We start from the raw sequence: 20441 nt of genomic DNA, 5'->3' as shown, positions 1-20441 counted from the left end.
TGAAGAGGTAGAGTTACAGGTATACAGTGAATAGTGAATATTTGAGTAATGTTCTAATCCAGATTATGAGAAGCATCAACTACTCAACTAAATAAAGAAGAAAAATACTTTAAGAAAAAAGTCAATCCAAAAAAGATCATCAAAAACTTTATAATGATGGAACCGGCACTCATCAGGACCAGGAATAAGTTTATCAGAGTTATCAGCCTCAGAAACCGCAAGTTAACAGCTCCCCAGATAAGAGTATCTAAATACTGGTACTTCTTCACAGAGTATTTTGTATTTTGGTTTGTTTAACACTTTTAAGTTACTACATGATTCCTAACGTGTTTATCATAGTCTGATAGATCGCTTCACTACTCATTTACTATGTAGAAAATACTGAATGAGAAGGTGTATCCAAACTTTTGACTGGAAAATATGTGTGTTCTCTCTCTCTCTTTCTCTCTTTCTCTCTCTCTCTCTCTCTCTCTTTGTGAAGGGCAGGAAATCTCTGAGGGGTTGAACATGAGAGCGCTTCGAAGGCGGGACACACACACACACACACACACACACACACTGCTGCTCTGCTCACTCCCTGCTCACTCTGTGCTGAACACTGAACACACACACTCTCACTCAGAGCTGCAGAAATGGGACGATCCGGCTTGTAAGGACTTTTTCCAGCTCTGTCCCATGATTTATGGCAAGGTAAGATTTTTACACTGATTCCTGATCACAGCACTGGTGTAACTGCACTAATGATGGGTTATGGTGTGTGTAGTGTTAGGAGTCCTGCAGCTGCAGCTGTGGTATAATTAATAAATAAATAAACTGTAATAATTACTGAAACTATAACTAAATGAGCATTTAATAAAGTTCAGCATCTGCAGTTTTAACTCTCTGGATTTATATTTATTATTAATTGTTATATAATATAGATTCTTATGTTACTTTACTCTGTAAAGCTGCTACAGGACCTAAGTGAAGACTCTGGCTTTGTTGAGTCTATGGGTTGAGAACATCCAGCTTTAGTCGTAAAAAGCACTTTAAATATAAAATAAATTGAGATACTTTTATAGTTTTACTTAACAGTGACAGTTTAACCACATAACCAAAAAGTAAACAAAACCCAAAAACACCCAAAAACAATAAAATTTTTAAAAGCACTGCAAAAATGAAATAAAAAAATAAAATGATAAAATTGAGATACTTTTATAGTTTTATCATTATATGCATTAATATACGTATGTTGTAGGCACTTACAAACAAACACAAAAAAAAAACAAGTTATATAAACAATTAAAACACTATAAAAAAACAATACAAATTAAAAGATAAATTTGAGATTCTTTTTTAGTTTTATCAGTGACAATATGTTTTTTGTGTTTTTTTTTTTTTTTGTTTAATAAACTACATTTAAAACCAAGTTACCAACAGCAATATTACTGTATACATATTTAGTAAATTGAAGGATTTTAATAATAGCCCAGCTAACAGCTAATTTGTGGTTAGTAAAACGTTTTTCTAAATGTTATAGGTAACATTATTAAAACATTCAACCTTCCTGGAACCATTTTAAACATTTTTTGACATTCTTATAATGTTCTCTGTTAGCTGGGATGTTGATTAATGGTAAAAGAAGATTCTGATTATTATAATTAATAGTAGTACTATTTTTAACGAGGTACATTAATCTGTGTGTTTAATGCATTTATATTATTTAATATCTTTACTGTTATCATCATCAGATTATAATTCATTACCTATGAACGATCATCACCTTACTATTTTACCATTTATTATCTTATATCTTTCTTTTTCTTTTCTTTTATTTCAGTAATTCAGTTCAAAATGTGAAACTCACATATTATATAGATGTATTAAACACAGAGTGATCTATTTTAAACGTTTATTTCTTTTATTGTTGATGGAATGATTATGGCTTACAGCCAATAAAAACCCAAAAATCAGTCTCAGAAAATTTGAATATTATAATACAAGACTGATTGGTGCTTTTGGCAGTGTGGGCAGTGTGCCAATTCCTGCTGGAAAATGAAATCCACATCTCCATAAAAGTTGTCAGTAGCAGAGGGAAGCTGTAAGATATGAAGTGCTGTAAGATTTTGAGGGAAAACAAAATTGCACTGACTTTAGACTTGATAATAAAACACAGTGGATCAACACCAGCAGATGACAGACATGACTCTCCAAACCATCACTGATCATCAGTACATTTTACATTTCATTTAAAGGAAATCAAGGGAGCAGAGTCTGGAGGAAGAGTGGAGAGACACACAGTCCAAACTGCTCGAGGTCTAGTGTGAAGTTTCCACCAATCAGATTCACTCTATCTGGATGGAGAGATTTATCTGGATAGGGGTTTTATTTATCGAAAAAAAAGTCATACTTCTATCATGGAAGTCCCCAGTGGCACCATGTTTTAAGAGGTAGTTAAATGAGAATTTATTTATTATAAAAATGGACAGGTTACACTGCAGTGACTCTAAATCATACAAACGGTTCCAGAGTGTTTGGGGAGCAGTTCTAAATAATCTGGAAGGGTCCTAGTTTGATACTCATGTCAGCACTATCTATTGTCTTTACTTCTTTATAATGCCGGTATTGACAGACTGTTTTTTTTACCCCCCCTCTTCCTTTCTCTCCTTCTTTTCTCTTTTCTTTTCTATATTTTTGTTTTAGATGCTCTGGTGCCAATTTATATGTCTTTGCATATTGGTATTGTAAGCATGTGTGTTGTGTTCTTCTGCGATACTTTATAAATAAAGTATACAAACAAATAAGATTTATAAGAAAAGTGTTTTTATTCTCCTCCTTTTGTACAAAGTCTTCGTCCTATACTATAACCTGTGTATCTAATAACAGGGTATCTAGTAACATCCAGCTTTGCTCTGTAATTCCCTGCAGAATTCCTCTCTCAGTGGTCCTGCAGCAGCGATGTCGGAGAAGAAGTCCCGAAACTCGGACACTCGTCCCAAAGCCCTGCGCAGCTGGAGCGTGGACAGCTACATCCGCAGCGCCAAGAAGCGTTCCCGCTCGGCCCGGGACTCCACGCCCAGAGCCGAGGAGGGGGACGGCCTGGAGGACCACCAGAGCACCCGCTCGGCCTCGTGCCCCCGCAGGCGGCGGGACAGGAAGTGCAGCTGCTCGGCTTTGGGCGAGGTGGAGGCGGAGACCGGCAGGAAGGCGCTTTCCCGAAGATCTTTGCGGCAGAAGTTCCAGGACGCAGTCGGTCAGTGTCTTCCGTTACGTAACCATCACCACCATCACCACCACCACCATCACCACCACCAGTCTGGTGCTTCAAGACCGTTCTCAGTGCTGCTCTGGTCCAAGCGTAAAATCCACGTTTCTGAACTTTTAGAAGAGAAGTGCCCTTTCTCGCCCAAGTCGGAGCTCGCCCAGTGCTGGCACCTGATCAAACAGCACCAGAGCAATGCGTCTCTGGGCATAGACGCCAACCGCCAAGGCCTTCCCACGTCTCCTCCAGCCTTTATCTCTTGGGACGAGGTCAGCTCCACTGGAGCGTCCAGTCTGGACGATTGGGACCCTTCGTTCGTGAGCGGTACATCTCAATGCTGCGCCCATACTGACTACATCCTGGTGCCAGACCTCCTCCAGATAAACAACAGCTCATGCTACTGGGGCGTCTTGGATCGATTCGAGGCTGAGCAGCTTCTCGAAGGTCAGCCTGAAGGAACCTTCCTGCTGAGGGACTCGGCTCAGGACGAGTACCTGTTCTCGGTCAGTTTCCGGCGCTACAGTCGCTCCCTGCACGCCCGGATCGAGCAGAGCGGGAAGCGCTTCAGCTTCGACGGCCGGGACCCCTGCATGTACCGAGACCCCAGCGTGACTGGACTCCTGAAGCACTACAGCGACCCGGCGTCCTGCCTGTTCTTCGAGCCGCTCCTGTCCCGCCCCCTGCCCAGGAACTTCCCCTTCTCGCTGCAGCACCTGTGCAGGGCGCTGATCTGCAGCTGCACCACCTACCAGGGCATTAACGCTCTTCCACTGCCGCACACTCTCAGGGACTATCTCCGGCAGTACCACTTCCGGTGCGACGGGGCGTGTGCTGTGTGATGCTGACAAATGACACTGAAAAATTACTTGCACACAGTCTCGGCACTGACGACCTGTTAGGAGGTTCTTACGGTATATCATTTTTTATTTATAATCTGTTTCAAATTCATATCCCATGTTCTAATCAATTAGAAAGGCCAACTACCCAACCTGCTTAAAAAAAGTGTGTTTATTTATTTATTTATTTATTCCTTTCTTTTTGGGTTCACCTGGTTTGAGATCAACTGTCTTCAATTGGGTTCAACAATCCTCTGGGCTGGAGAGATACTAGTCTGTAGCACTCCATCCCATTACACTACATTTTCCAAAACAGTTTCCAATTTTTTTCTGGAATTTTTTTGTAAAGTATCTGGCTTGCAACCAAACTTAATTGCCGACCCCTGCTGCTGTAGGCCCTCTTTGTAGAGGACAATCCAGAAGGTGCTGTTCTTACAATGGTATGAAACATTTTGGGCAGCCCTGATCATTTTCATGATTTTCCTTTATAAATCATTGGTTGTTGGGATCAGCAGTTTCAGTTAAATATATCATATAGCAGATGAACACAGTGATATTTGAGAAGTGAAATGAAGTTTATAGGATTTACAGGAAGTGTGCAAAAATGTTTTAACAAATTAGGCAGGTGCACAAATTTGGGCACCCTTGAATACCTTTAGCACTAATTATTGGAATGCAAAATTAGTTTGGTAAGCTCATTGACCTTTGACCTACATTTACACGAGTGAATCCAACTACAGAAAAAGGGGTTAAGCTGCCAATTGCAAGTTTTTTTTCCTATTTTCTCATCTTCTCTGAAGAGAAGCAACATGGGAACCTCAAAACAAAACTCAACTCTTAAATGACCTGAAAAAAATGTTCAATATCATGATTTAGAGGAAGAATACAAAAAGTTAAATAATCTCAGAGATTTCAGCTGCAGTTTCCACTGTGAGGAACAGAGTGAGGAAATGGAAGAACCACAGACACAGTTCTAGTTAAAGACCTAAAGTGACAGAACAAGAAAAATCTCAGACAATCAGAGGAGAAGGATGGTGAGAACAGTCATAGTCAACCCACAGACCTCCAGAGCTCTAAAGATCGCAACAAACAGAGTCACTTCAGGTATGCTAAAGCTAATGCTAAAGCACATGTGGAGAAGCCTGGTTCTGGAATTTTGTAATAAGGTGCTGTAGACTGATGAAACTTAAATTATTAGAGCTATTTGGAGCGTGGTTCTTATTTATGCATGGAGGAAAAAGAAAACACAGCATCCCAAGATAAACACTTTAAACTTTACTGCTCCCCACAGTAAAACCTGGTGGTGGTTCATCATGCTGTGGGGCTGTGGGACCAGTGCAGGTACTGGGAATCTTGTTAAAGTTGAGGGTTTTGCACACTTTCTGAAATTGCTGATTAAAAAAAACAATGATTTATAGAGAAAAATCATGATTTTTTTTCTTAGAACTTGAACCAATCACTTTCCCTAAAAAAGTTATTACAACAAACCAATTATATAAATACACTGCCTAATGCCTAAGACACTGTTTTACACTGAGTTGTGCAATACCATTTGGCCTAAAACATACTTTTTTCCAATCCACCCATGGTGGAGGGATACATGTAGGGTGCTCTAAGGCCAAATAGTCTGACAAAAAAGCCATATTTATAATTTATTTAGAATTATTCACTATTTTACCATCATTAGCATTCCATATAAAAGTCCCAGAGAGCACATGTAGGCTCACTGGTGGGTTATTTTTATTTTTTTTAATGTTACAGTAAATGTTCCTAGAATGTACAATCTTTCAAGTTTTCTGGATGTTCTTAGAAAGTTTTCATTTAACGTTTTTTTTTTTAAGTGTTCTGGTAACATTGATGCTGCAGCATCACTTTTAATTTTAATTTTTAATTTATCATCATTTTTTAATATTTATCATAGTATATACAATATAATATATTGTTGCTGCCCAATGAAAAACAAGTATCTCCGTTTAGTTTATTTTTTTTAGTTTAATACATAATTTAAACACAAAACTGTCCCTTACTCTCTGTCAGAATGACTTAATTAAAGAACCAATAGAAATTCTCCAAAATTACTCAATTAAATTTAATAAACTAGTTTTGCATTGACTTCCATCGAAAGTTAAGAAGGTTTTATTTCTCTTTTCTGCACTGAAATAATTAAGTTAACATAACTTAAATATTACAGAAAATTGGCATCACTTATGCTGATTAAGTCAGACTAACTCAAAAAATTTAAAATGCCTTTTTGCATTTATAGTTGCTTTTTTATGGTTTGTTTTAATTGTTTAAATTTGAGTTTTGAGTGTAACTTAAATAATTTAAGGCAATCTGTTTCCTAAAATGAAATAAGTTGAAGTTGATGCTGTTTGAGGAAGTTTTTATAACTACAGCCTATTTATTTTACTTTAATAGTTAAAAATGATTTAAAAATGATTTTCAACTTGATTTGCAGGAGTTAAAAGTGTAAAAACAGTGAATTTGCATGAAAAGTTGCATTAAGGTGTAGTGCATTTCTGTTAAGGCACTTAATTTTAATGAGTTGGCACAACTATTATATACATTTAAACAGAGATCTTTGGGTTGAACCAACTTATAATAACTGAGTATAGTTTCCATTAGCAGCTTCTTTTCACTGGTGTCACTAAATCATTTTAAACATTAATATCTAATTTTCTTTTATTATTTAGATTATTTAGAATTTATATATATATATATATATATTATTATTTTTTTAAATAGTTTTTTATTATTGCTTTTTAACTTATTTTTATTTCTTTTATTATTACTTATATTTTTATATTTTTATTATTATTATTATTGCTTTTATTTTTTTTGTTTATTTATTTATTTGTACTTTTATTGTATTATGTAAAAGTTCGTTTTTGCTCCTTTTAACTCATTTCTGTCGTATTAATCTTATTTTCTTTTGATCTTAATTTTGTATCAGTTAAACCAAGCTTAATTATATTATACATATTTTTTATTTTATTCTAATTCTATTTTAATTTTTATCTATTTTTATATTTTATTTACTGTCATTTTAAAATAATTAAATTTAGCTATTATTTTCTCTGTCATGTCAATCCCTGTATTTGTAAATTTGCTCGGCTACACTGAAAAGGTTGATTGATTGATTTCCATTGGCTTCTGTCACAATCTATTTGCATACTGGGTGTGTCCTCCAGTTTCTGACTAACACTCACCATCAGTGTGTAGTCACTCCCCTGGGCTATCTTAGATAGTAAACTTGTAGCTCATATATCATATATTATAATGATTAACTGTTTGGTCATTGTGTTGTTGTAGGCTGTAAGAACAAGCAGCATCATTTTCTCAGTTGCTACAGTAACTCTCTATTGGTTGTGCTCTCAATACTGTTCACTCTATAGTTTTTTTATGGGAATGAATTAATTTTATGTGAAGAATGAACGTTTGTTCAACTTCACACAGTATTAAAATTCACAAAAAAAAATAGTTTTAAAAAACTTAATTTATTTGAGGCAAAGAATTACCTAAAACTGATTTGAGTAGACTTAACTTTTTAGGGTTTACAGTCCAAAATACTTAATAATAATAATAAATGAACAATTACACTGTGAACAAGGTTAGCACAAGTCATCTGATTTACTCAATTCTATTTCCTCCTGAGACCCAGACTTTAGCTTGGTGTGCATATTTAATTTGTTTTATCTATTCGGTAGTACAAGTATAAAAAATTTAGAAACTTTACTTTCTTTATTCTTGCCATTTGGGATCAAAAGGACCCAATCAGTCCAAAAACAAAATGTTTGCTTTCTACAGAAAGTAAATTATCTAGCTTCAAACATAAATTTCGATGATATTTTTTTACCTGTCCCATGTTTCTCTCTGGACTGGCTGTAGAAACTTTTGACTGGGATTCCCACCGTCTTGTTTTTAATCACTTAAGTATAATGTTGTCATGTGACCACTAAATAGTACGGGCAGTGTCTCCACATAAGGCTAAAGGGTTTAATGATTAAAAAAAATAAGAATAATGGTGCAGAGAAGCAGAAATGGAATGTCCTCATATGAGGACGCTAGGTCTTAAGAGGATATAAAAATAATTATGTGCATTATTCACACTCATTTAAAAAAATTAATATAAGCTCAATTTGTTTGACTTATTAAACTTAAATGGTTTAAAGCAATCGACAAACTCAAATCGTTTGAGTTTACTTAATTTTGTCAAGTTTAACAGTGTAAAGTTGCTGTTTTGGCGATGCTTGTTTTTCATTGGACAGTGATGATTTGATCTGCAAGTTTATCTAAGGTAGTCCGTGGGGAGGGAATGACTAAACACTGATGGTGAGTGTCTGTCAGAAACTGGGGGACACGCCCAGTATGCAAATAGATTGTACCAGCAGCCAATGGAAGAGAAGCTACCAATGGCAAAACTCAGACTAAATTTAGTTGGTTTAACTCGAAGATATCTGTTTGAATGTATATGTGCCCATACACCTTCAACTCAGCTACCTTAAAATAGTTGAGTTATGCTTAAATATATATATTTTTTTATTTAATTTGAGTTTAATCTACTTATGGGTTTACAGTTCAGTTTTACACACTCAAATGCAACAAATCTCCTGTATCTTCAGCTTCATTTATGTATGAATTGTACAGATTTGTGTGGCCTTTATTCTCAGACTATATCTATAAATCAGAATTTCTCTATAAGCACTAATGTTAGCCTCTCGTATCTATAGCCTTTCTGATTTACTCGTTGCCTTTTAGCACTTTTGCACTTCCCCTATGAAAAGATTGTTGTAGGAATGAGCGTATAGTGCTCAGTATGTTCGGACTGAAGTGTTTAGCCGTGTTATTTATGGGTATTAATCCCACTGTGCCACCAGATGGCATCAATGCTGAAGAATGAACTGAATAGGACTCTTTCTTTGTCATCTAAAAGCCTACTGTATCCTCATTCATCACCTTTACATACATACATACACATATACTGTATAACTGTCGCCATACAAAAAATATTAATATTATAACCCATCATTTTCAATAAATATCACCTATAATGTGTATCAGAGAATCTGCTCATTTTTAATGGAGTTGTGCTGTTGGGTTTCTGTGCATGGATCAGTGAAATAATATTAATATCATACTATAACTATAATAACTAACAGTAGAGGAATATTACAGTATTTAACTATTTTATCTCACATTATTATAAAATATGTTCTAATTATGGCAGTCAGTCGGAAAAAAACGAAGAATTTCAAGACCATTGAAAGTATCCTTAAGTGCAGTCACCGCAAAGACCATCAAAAACATTATAATGATAGAACTGGCACTAATCAGGAAAGAAAGAGCAAGAGTTTCCTCAGTTGTACAGCATAAGTTTATCGGAGTTACCAAGAGTCGAGTCAACTTTGGGCTCAACTCAACTGTTGGGCTTCTGTGTTTTTCATCAGTGAAATAATAATACCATACTATAACTATAATAACTGTAGACTATAACTATAGAGAAATATTTAATATTTTAACAGTGTTTAATAACCTTATCTTACTGTTCCAGTCAAAAGTTTGGACGCACATTAAATTCAGTGTTTTTTCATTAATTTAAAATATGTTCTAAAGTAGTGAAGAGGTAGAGTTACAGGTATACAGTGAATAGTGAATATTTGAGTAAGGATCTAAAAATCCAGATTAAGAGAAACAACAACTACTCAACTAAATAAAGAAATAAAAATACTTTAAGTAAAAATAAAGGTCAGTCAATCCAAAATGAAAAACTTCAAGAAGTATCCAGAAGTGCAGTCACTGCAAAGACCATCAAAACCGTTGAAAAATGATGAAACTGGCACTAATCAGGAAAAGGAAGAACGAGACAAACTATGGAGAAAAACACATAGAATTATTTAATAAACAAAAAGTGTTAAACAAACCAGAATATGTTTAATATTTTAGATTCTTTAAAGTAGCTCCTCTTGTTTAGATGTTCAGTTTTACACATCTCTGCTGGATTTTCTCAGTCAGTTTTATGAGGTAGAGTCAGCTGGAATTCAGGCTTTCAGTTAACAGCTGTGCTGAACTCATCAAGAGTTAATTACTTGAATTTCTTGTCTCTTAATAATGTGTTTGAGAGCATCAGTTAAAGTAAAGTAGTGAAGAGGTAGAGTTACAGGTATACAGTGAATAGAGAATATTTGAGTAATGTTCTAATCCAGATTACACCAGTTAGTTCTGACCCTGCAATGTGATTGGCTGAGAAGTGTTTTATGAGTACCGTTATCAGCCGGTAATGCACTGTAATCGAAGCTCTCCATGTATTACTGTGTTACTCCTCCACATACAGGTAACCTAGCAGCGATGCAGCGCTTACAAGCCAAACAGCTCAGCTAGAAACAGAGCAGCAATGGAACTATTTTAACTGGCGGAGTTTTTATAACCAAACAGATCCTATTTTCTCCTCCTTTTTAACTCTTTAAAATATTTCAATAAACAGTGATAATGATAATGGAACTGTGGTAAAATTGCAATAATACACGCAAGGTTTCTGCTATAATGTGTAATATTTGCACTGCGTAGCTAATCTATAACCACAGCACAGCAATGCCAATATTACACGTATATATAGCACAAAACTCGAGTGAATTATTGCTTAATTATGGCAAGAACTACTCAACTAAGTGAAGAAAAAATTAAGGTCAGTCAATCAGAAAAGAAGAATTTTAAGAGCTTTGAAAGTATCCTCAGGTGCATTCACTGCAAAGACCATAAAAACTTTATAATGATGAAACTGGCACTCATCTGGGCTGGCTCAGGAAAGGAAGAGCAAGAGTTTCCTCTGTTGTACAGAATAAGTTAATCAGAGTTACCAGCCTCAGAAACCACAAGTTCCAACAACAGCTTCCCAGATAAGAGCATCTAAAAGCTTCTTCACAGAGTATTTTAGTTTGTTTAACACTGTTTTTAAGTTACTACATGATTCCTTATGTGTTTCTTCATAATCTGGATCACTTCACTATTTATTTATAATGTAGGAAAATATATAAGATGTGTTATAAAATTTTCTGATCTGAGGTTATAATTTGCTTAACTCTAGTAGGGACTTCTATGTTTAATAATTATAATAATAATAATAATGTCCTTGACCTTCCTAAACACATGCAGCTATAGCCCATCCCCTGCCTATAATAATAATAACCTGATCAGTTCAGCATTAATATTTAATATCTGTGGATTTTGCAGATCAATGCGTTTGTCTCTGGTCGAGACTCATGTTTCGTGGTATATGATCATATGATCGTATATCTGGAGTGAAGAATACATCTCAGCTGCTCACCATGAATCAGTCAGGATGTATGGAAAGTGCTGACTGGGCGTTTTCTGAATAAACCCGATCCCGAGGACACACTGGAGCAGCGGATTAAAATAGAAGAAGATAGATTTACTAGTTTTAGATGTATTGGGGAAAAGTGGATATTTTATATATTGGAAAAGTTCTCATATTCTCATTGATTATGTATCCAATCAATACTTAAAGACTTAAAAAGGCACTAAACCCTAAACCATACATATATTTTTATTAATAGCTGAGATGTGTTCCTTTGAAGCAATAAAACATACCAGTCCTGCTTAATCAATCAATCAATCAATCAATCAATCAACCTTTATTTTGACTCGGATGTACATTGAGGGCAACCCTCATTTTCAAAGTAGCCGAGCATTTACAGAAACAGGGATTGACATGACAAAGAATATAATAGCTAAATTTAATTATTTTTAAAATAACAGTAAATAAAATATAAAAAAAAGAATTAGAATAAAATAGAAACAAATAAAATTTAAATATTATAATAAAGTATGGTTTAATTGATAAAAAAATTAAGATAAAAAGAAAATAAGACTAATACAACAAAAATGAGTTACAATTAGCTAAAACTAACTTTTACATAATACAATAAAAATACAAATAAATAAATGAACTAAAAAAATAAAAATAAAAGCAATAATAATAATATAAAAATAATAGTAATAATATTAAAAGAAAATCAAAATAAATTAAAAAGCAATAATACAAAACTATTAAAAACAAATAATAATAATAATAATAATAATAAAATAAGGAAACAAATAAAAAAAAAGGAAATAAAAAAACTTAAACTTAATAAAAAGTAAAAGTTAAGAATATATAAGATTAAGTAAAACAGGAACATGCTGTCTGAAGGTGGTTAGATATTAAATGTTTAAAATGATTTAGTGACACCAGTGAGCTGAGTTTTAGAGTGTCCTGTAGTGAAAAAACGATTTTATTGTGGTAATTTCCGCCTCTGTAGCTCCCTCTCAGGTTCAACTATGCTATAGGTGTGTATGATGTCATCACAATATGCAAATCAATCTGCCAATTATACCGCCCCCCCCCCTGCTGACGACCAACCATCTGGGTCTCACATCTTGCTATTAGAGGCACACTGCTGCTGCTGCTCAGCCAATCAGCTCTCTCTCCAACCCTGCCTCTAAACCCATACATCACCCAGGGCCCCTCCCAAACTACCCCTCCCCTTTTTTAGCCTTTTTACAAATTTAAGCTGAGGGAGGAGTCTGCAGAAATCAGTGTGTTTAGTGCCCCTTTAAACAACCTTAAAAAAAATTCTCCCACCCCCCCCCCCTTATACAGTACAGCCAGAATACATGTTATGCAACTATGGACTATAATTATAATCTAATTGATTTACCTTCTAATTGAAAATAAAAATCTTTTTTGTGTTTTAATGGATAAATATTATTTCTATATACATATTTGTGCAGTGTATGCATATAGACATAATATAAATCCATTACAACACAAAAAAAAATATTTATTATCTTTATTATATATAAATATTTTAGGTAAATCAGTGAGATTGTAGGGTAATGTGCATATTTCTTCCTAGTCTCATAGTAAATCCCTGAACCCCAGAGTTCCCAGAATTCCATTGATGTTATTCTGTTTTGTTTCATTTTTATTTCTAAATAAATCTAAATAAATAGTTATATGACATTATATATATTTAAAGTATAGTATGCATTGAGTTATGGGGAGCTTCTGTTGAGGAAAGGCCAATGCCGCCCCCTGGTGTCAGGAACGCGCACTGCAGACACATTAACTCCTATTAAAACCGTAATAATCCGGTTTCTTAACTCCTAATTTAAAGCGGATCACATTTATGTACATAATAAGCCTAAATTGTCTGGGTATAAGTTAATTTAATATCTATTTTAGGAGGGTTGGGTTCCCCCTTTCTTCTCCTCCTTCCTGTAATTTATCCCGGGATAAAAATCCTCTGTTTTTCTTTTTCTTTTTCTTTTTCATTTTATAATTCAAGTTATTTTTTTTAATTCAAATATTTATACTATACTATTATACTGTTTTCAATAACTTCTTCCACATAATGCTTGGCTACATAACAGATTAAGTGATTGAGAAAAATGTTCAGAAGCGTGTCAACTGTTTTATTTTGTATTACTGGTATTATTATTGTTATTATTATTATTTATTTATTTATTTATTTATTTTACATATCATTTCTTAGCGATATATTTATTTATTTATACTGACTATTTTAAATCCCTTCTTCCACATAATGCTTGCCTAAAAATGTTGGGAAGTGTCCTTGAATGTAAACCTACACTTATTTATTTTATTTTGTATGACAGGTAATAATAATAATAATAATAATAATAATAATAATAATAATAATAATAATAATAATAATAATAATAATAATAATAATAATAATTTCAGTATTATTGTTATAATTATTATTATTATAACATTATTATTATTGTACCATTTTAAGTTGTTTTTTTTAAATGACCTTTTTATTATTTATTTATTTATTATTATTTATTGTGTTTGGTTATTTTTTTTTTTTATTTAGTTTTTTGAGTTTGGTGCGTTGTGGCCCCCTGGTGTCAGGAACGCGCGCTGCAGGCAGAGTAACTCTTATTGTAACCTTAATAATCCGGTTTCTACAATCCTAAATTAAAGCGGATCACATTTATAGACAGAGTAAGACTGTACCATTTTTATAGGACACTTTGTTTACTGGGCAGGAGTTCGTATATTTAATTTTTGCTCATTTTTCTTCTGTTCCTCTGTATAGTAATTTATCCCGGGATAAATCTTTTTTTTTTTTTCTCTTTCTTTTTTGTGAATGCGGGTTATTCCTTGTCTGTGGTAAGTTAAGTGGTAGAGGTAAATATTTAGAAGTGTGTGCCTGAATGTGAACATGTAAACTTACACCTACGTATTATTTTGTTTTGGAGCAAAGTGTATTTTTATTTATTTAGTAATGTATTAATTTTACATATTATTGTGGGTCTTATTTTAATTTCTTTGTTATTGGGCTCTTTCTTAGTTTAAGATTTATTTAATTATTTAATTATTATTTCTTCTTCTTCTTCTTCTTCTTCTTCTTCTTCTTCTTCTTATTATTATTATTATTATTATTATTATATATATATTTTTTTTTTTACTATTATTATGAGTATTATTAGTTTTGCACTTACCCTTTTCAGTTATTTTATTTCATTTTTTTATTATTTATTTATTTACTTTTTTTTGGTTATTTTACGTGTTTTTGCCTTTTTTTTTTACAATTCAGTTTTTTGAGTTATGTCGTCCCCTGGTGTTAGGAACGCGCGCTGCAGGCATAGTGACTCCTATTGTAACCTTAATAATCCGGTTTCTACAATCCTAAATTAAAGCGGATCACATTTATAGACAGAGTAAGACTGTACCATTCTTATATGAGACTTTATTTACTAGTCATTAGTATATTTAATTTATTTTTTGCTCATTTTTCCTCTGTTCCTCTGTATAGTAATTTATCCCGGGATAAATCTTTAATTTTTTTTTCCTCTTTCTTTTTTGTGAATGCGGGTTATTCCTTGTCTGTGCGGGGGCGGTGCGGACTCTCTCTCTTTCTCTCTCTCCCTCTCTCTCTCTCTCTCTCTCTCTCTCTCTCTCTTTCTCTCCCTCTCTCTATCTCTCTCTAATTAAATGAAAGAGGAAAATATTTAGAAGTGTGTCCCTGAATGTGAACATGTAAACTTACACCTACGTATTAGTTTGTTTTGGAGTACTGGTAAAATGTATTATTATTATTATTATTATTATTATTATTATTATTATTATTATTATTATTATTATTATTATTATTATTATGTATTTATTTATTTATTTATTTTACATACTTTTATTTAATTTTACTTATTTTAATTTCTTATTTATTGTTTATTTATTTCTTCTTCTTCTTCTTCCTCTTCTTCTTCTTATTATTATTATTATATTTTTATTTCTTTTTTTTACTATTGTTATGAGTATTATTAATTTTGCTCTTACCCTTTTCAGTTATTTTATTTTATTTTTTATTATTTATTTATTTACTTTTTTTTTTGGTTATTTTACGTGTTTTTGCCTTTTTTTTTACAATTCAGTTTTTTGAGTTATGTCGTCCCCTGGTGTTAGGAACGCGCGCTGCAGGCAGAGTGACTCCTATTGTAACCTTAATAATCCGGTTTCTACAATCCTAAATTAAAGCGGATCACATTTATAGACAGAGTAAGACTGTACCATTCTTATATGAGACTTTATTTACTAGTCATTAGTATATTTAATATATTTTTTGCTCATTTTTCCTCTGTTCCTCTGTATAGTAATTTATCCCGGGATAAATCTTTTTTTTTTTTTTTCTCTTTCATTTTTGTGAATGCGGGTTATTCCTTGTCTGTGCGGGGGCGGTGCGGACTCTATCTCTCTCTCCCTCTCCCTCTCTCTCTCTCTCTCTCTCTCTCTCTCTCCATTCCTCCATTCTCTATTTTTGTGCTTCCTGGTGCTGCCAGGCCGCTGACGTAATGCTGCTGCTGCTGCGTGTTAATGATTCGCATGTGGGAAGCGGCGGCGCTGTCCTCCGTCCCTCCGCGCAGCTCCGCAGCTCAGAGAGGAGGAGAAGTTGAGGCGAGGATGGTGAAACGCGGCGACCCGCAGGGAAGGGGTTCAGCCCTCCGCGCGGAGTGAAAACAGCCCGAGAAGCGGAGCAGCTCGGCGCGGATGCGGCGCTGCGAGAACGTGAGTAACTTCCCGCGGATCTGCGCAACTTTACAGCCGCTTTTATCGCCTGTTGGAGCCGCGGAGCTTCAGCGCTTCAGGGCTCTGCTGATCCTCCAGCTCCAGCTCTTCAGGGACAGCGGGGGAGAGTTTCAGATCTACTGAGGGCGTTTAAAAGCATTTTAGGAACACTATTTAAAGTTTTATTTGATAAAGCGAAGAGTATTTATTTGCTGAGTAAAACGCGCACACTTAGATACACATAGATACACTTAGATACATATAGATACATAGTATGGCCAGTTCAAGCTGGTTAAACTGCCTGACCAACTCTGACCGACTCTGCCCAGTAATGCTATAGAGTCAAATGTTTGATACTTGAGGCGTTTCATGAGTTTGTTGGGTGGTTTAGAGGGTACACAAGTTGTATGACCAAGTTTAAGTTGGTTAAGTTGGTTGTTTAGGGTGAAAAGTTTGTTTTAGCGGCTCTACAAACGTTCAAATGTTTGGTTAAACAGCTCAGATTTTGACCAGTAATCCTATAGGGTCAATGTTTGTGTTTTAAAAAGTTTGTTTGGTTCTTTAGCTGGTCAACAAGTTGGTATAACCAAGCTGAACCATGCTGGTTGGCTAGTATGAACAGAATAAGCAGTATGACCAAGTTTAAGTTGGTTAAGTTGGTTGTTTAGGGTGAAAAGTTTGTTTTAGCTGCTCTACAAACGTTCAAATGTTTGGTTAAACAGCTCAATATGCTCAACAGCTCAACAGATATAATGCTATGTGTCAAATGTTTGTGTTTTGATGAGTTTGTTTGGTGCTTTAGCTGGTCAACAAATTGGTATAACCAAGCTGGACCATACTGGTTGACTAGCATGAACAGCATAAGCAGTATGCCCAAGTTCAAGTTGGTTAAGTTGGTTGTTCAGGGTCAAAAGTTTGGTTTAGCTGCTCTACAAAGGTTCAAATGTCTGGTTTATATTTGATTGGTGGTTTAGACGGTCTGCAAGCATGGTCAACTTGGCCAAGCTAGCTAGAAAATCAGTTACACCAAGCATAACCATGCTGATTGAGTAGATTGGCCACCAAGACCAGCAACACCAGCGCTCAAGGAGGTTAGGTTGGCTGCTATATAGGGTCAAATGTTTGTGTTTGATTAGTTTGTTTGTTGCATTAGCTGGTCAAGATGGTATAAATAGGCCCAAGTTCAAGTGGGTCAAGTTGGTTGACCAGCTTAGATTTTGACCAGTAATGCTATAGGATCAAATGTTTGTGTTTGATAAGTTTGTTTGGTGCTTTAGCTGGTCAACAAGATGGTATAACCAAGCGGTATCATTCTGGTTGACTAGAAAGGACAGTATGCCCAAGTTCAAGTGGGTTAAGTTGGTTGTATAGTATCAAATGTTTGGTTTAGCTGGTCTACAAACATGCTCAACCTGAATAAGCTGGGTAGATAACTACTATGACCAAGCCTGGCCATGCTGGTTGAGTAGCTTGACCACCAAGACCAGCAACACCAAGCTCAAGCAGGTTATGCTGGTTGACCAGCTTAGATTTTGACCAGTAATGCTGTACGCTCAAATATTTGTGTTTGACAAGTTTGTTGGGTGGCTTAGATGGTCTACAAGATGGTATAACCAAGCTGGACCATGCTAGTTGACTAGCATGAACAGTACGACTAAGTTCAGGTGGGCTAAGTTGGTTGTATAGGGACAACTGTTTGATTTAGTTGCTCTAAAAACATAGTCAACCTGACCAAGCTGGGTAGATAACTACTGTGGCCAATTTGCCTTAGAGTTTGACAAGTTAATGTTTGGTTTGAGTTTGATTGGTGGTTTGTTTGGTCTGCAAGCATGGTCAACATGGCCAGGCTAGCTAGAAAACCAGTGTAACCCAAGCTTTACCATGCTGGTTGAGTAGATTGGCCACCAAGACCAGCAACACCAAGCTCAAGCAGGTTAAGTTGGCTGCTACAGGGTCAAATGTTTGTGTTTGATTAGTTTGTTTGTTGCATTAGCTGGTCAACAAGATGGTGTAAGCTAAGCTAGTTCATGCTGTTTAACTAGCATTAACAGTATGACCAAGTTCAAGTGGGTTAAATTGGTTGACCAGCTTAGAATTTGACCGCTAAAGCTGTTGGCTGCTATAAGGTCAAATGTGTGTGTTTGATGAGTTTGTTTTTGCATTAGGTGGTCAGCAAGATGGTATAACCAAGCTGTGTCATACTGTTTGACTAGCATGGACAGTATTCCCAAGTTCAAGTGGGCTAAGTTGGTTGTATAGCATCAAATGTTTGGTTTGCTGCTCTAGAAACAGATAATTACTATAACCAAGCCTGGTCATGCTGGTTAAGTAGCTTAAACGCGAAGCTCAAGCAGGTTAAGTTGATTGACCAGCTCAGATTTTGACCAGTAACGTTATAGGGTCAAATGTTTGATGCTTGGTATGTTTTAATGAGTTTGATTGTTGTTTTAACTGGTCAACAAGATGGTTTAACCAAGTTGGACCATGCTGGTTGAGTAGGTTGGCCACCAAGAACAGCAACACCAAGCTCAAAGCAGGTTCACCTGGTTGACATGCTAAGATTCTGATAGTAATGCTATAGGGGCAGATATTTGTATTTGATGAGTTTGTTTGGTGCTTTAGCTGCTCAGCAAGATGGTATATCCAAGCTGAAGCATGCTGGTTGACTACCATAAACAGTATGACCAAGTTCAAGTTGGTTGGCCAGCTCAGATTTTGTCCAATAGCATTATAGGGTCAAAAGTTTTGATGCTTGACGCGTTTTATGAGTTTGATTGGTGGTTTAACTGGTGAGCAAGTTGGTATAACCAAGCTGTATCATGCTGGTTGATTAGTATGAACAGTATGACCAAGTTCAAGTGGGTTAAGTTGGTTGACCAGCTCAGATTCTGACCAGTAATGTTATTGGATCACCCGTGGCCCACCCGTACCTCCTCAGGCTGGTCTGCTTTGGTTCAGGCACCGTCTGAAAGCGTCTCCCACCATAATGTGTGTCAGTGAGCCGCTCCCAGCAGGGCTGGGTTATTTTTATCCTTCTGCTCTCTGCCTCTGGACTGTTCCGAGAGGAAGAGGAGGGTCAGGCTGAGTGGAACTGGGATGGGATTAGTGCTGCAATTGTCGTTTTTCTGTCTCTCTCTCTCTCTCTCTCTGGACTCTCTGCTTTGCGTAATGTGCAGTGCTGTGTACGCTGGTGTTAACCCCCCGTCCGTTTACTCAGACTGAAGCAACAGTGCAGCAGTGTCGCAGTTTCCTAACGCAGCCAGTTTTAGAAGAGGGCATCTGTGGCTGGCGTTGTGCCGGGCTGCGTAACGGTGGACATACAGTATACACCACATGACTGTCCTCAGTGTGACTGGGTGAATTCACAGTGTGTGGAGCGAGACAGTGGCAGAATGGAACTGGGTGGAACAGCATGGAAAATGCTAATAAATAAAATATACAGTCTTTCTTACATTTACTTTGACTTTTAATTGATTGCAGGCAGTTTTATCTGCTCAACTCTAATACATTTTATTTATTAATGTATATCCATTTCCGCATTTCAGGTCAGTAACACATTCCAAGCAAAGTTGGGACATTAAAGTGTTTATGAAATATCCAAGCACTAAAAGGGTTTCAGGTGTTGTTTTGTGACTTTCTTTTTTTTGCAAACACCTCTTTGGGTGCACAACAGTACAGAGTTACCCCTATTAATATATATAGGGTTTATATTCAAATTAGTTTATATACATTGTTCCCTACTGTCCTTATTTTTGTTTTATTTGGGATTGTATTGGTGGAAGCACCATTTGGGCTGCTTTTATCAGCAAATGCTGGCCTGGGGATTTTGTCTGGGGCTGGCAACCTTCTCTTAGGCACTCGAACACTGCCCTACAGTGAGATAGCAATCATGTTAGACACAGTGGGAGTGTGTGTTGGTTGAGGATCAGATCAGATGTATTACCTCTAACTGTGTGTCGCTTATCCTTTAAAGATTAAAGGTGTTCCCTGTGGAGGATTCAACCAGCACTAGATCAGAAATCAATGTGAGATACTGGGGTCTCGAATCAATACTCGTTGTAATACATTGTAAATAGGACAATAGTTGGACAATGTTATTGTCGTCATTTTTTAGCGTATTCAACATGCTTTGTTCTAACTCTCTTGCCACAAGCTAACCCTCCACTTGTTATTGTTATCAATTTTCAATTTCAATGTTTGCTTATTCTTAATTATAAGAAGTTTTTTGCTATTTTTAAGAATGTAGATGCATTACTATGCTGTCATATCAGTA

General features: G+C 35.6%; 2 protein-coding genes across 6 annotated transcripts in view; both read left to right on the top strand.

The window, feature by feature from the left end:
- Positions 1-444: 444 nt before the first annotated feature.
- On the top strand, positions 445-4236 carry socs4 (suppressor of cytokine signaling 4). The gene is made up of 2 exons (XM_007233655.4): positions 445-690; positions 2908-4236. The coding sequence occupies exons 1-2, from the start codon at positions 508-510 to the stop codon at positions 4078-4080; spliced, it is 1356 nt and encodes a 451-aa protein (XP_007233717.2). The 5' UTR covers positions 445-507; the 3' UTR covers positions 4081-4236.
- Positions 4237-15910: 11674 nt separating this feature from the next.
- samd4a (sterile alpha motif domain containing 4A) overlaps positions 15911-20441 on the top strand; it is a 75051-nt gene continuing 70520 nt past the window's right edge. For 2 of the 5 annotated variants that reach the window (XM_022673308.2, XM_022673306.2), the window contains exon 1: positions 15912-16168. The gene's annotated coding sequence lies outside the window, so the exon portion shown is untranslated. Of the gene's footprint in view, positions 16169-20441 lie in introns of all 5 variants that reach the window. The other 3 variants (XM_022673305.2, XM_022673304.2, XM_022673307.2) reach the window with 3 other exon arrangements.

The sequence above is a fragment of the Astyanax mexicanus genome, chromosome 14, assembly GCF_023375975.1.
Source record: "Astyanax mexicanus isolate ESR-SI-001 chromosome 14, AstMex3_surface, whole genome shotgun sequence".
Taxonomy (NCBI): Eukaryota; Metazoa; Chordata; class Actinopteri; order Characiformes; family Acestrorhamphidae; genus Astyanax; species Astyanax mexicanus.
The sequence above is the reverse complement of the archived record's forward strand: the minus strand, read 5'-3'. Positions and strand labels throughout refer to the sequence as shown.

What these genes read in the sequence shown, in the direction of transcription:
- socs4 (XM_007233655.4), top strand. Translation starts at nt 508, where the DNA reads ATGAGAGCGCTTCGAAGGCGGGACACACACACACACACACACACACAC. An exon ending in GTCCCATGATTTATGGCAAG is followed by an intron (nt 691 to 2,907) that starts GTAAGATTTTTA and finishes AATTCCCTGCAG; the next exon opens with AATTCCTCTCTCAGTGGTCC.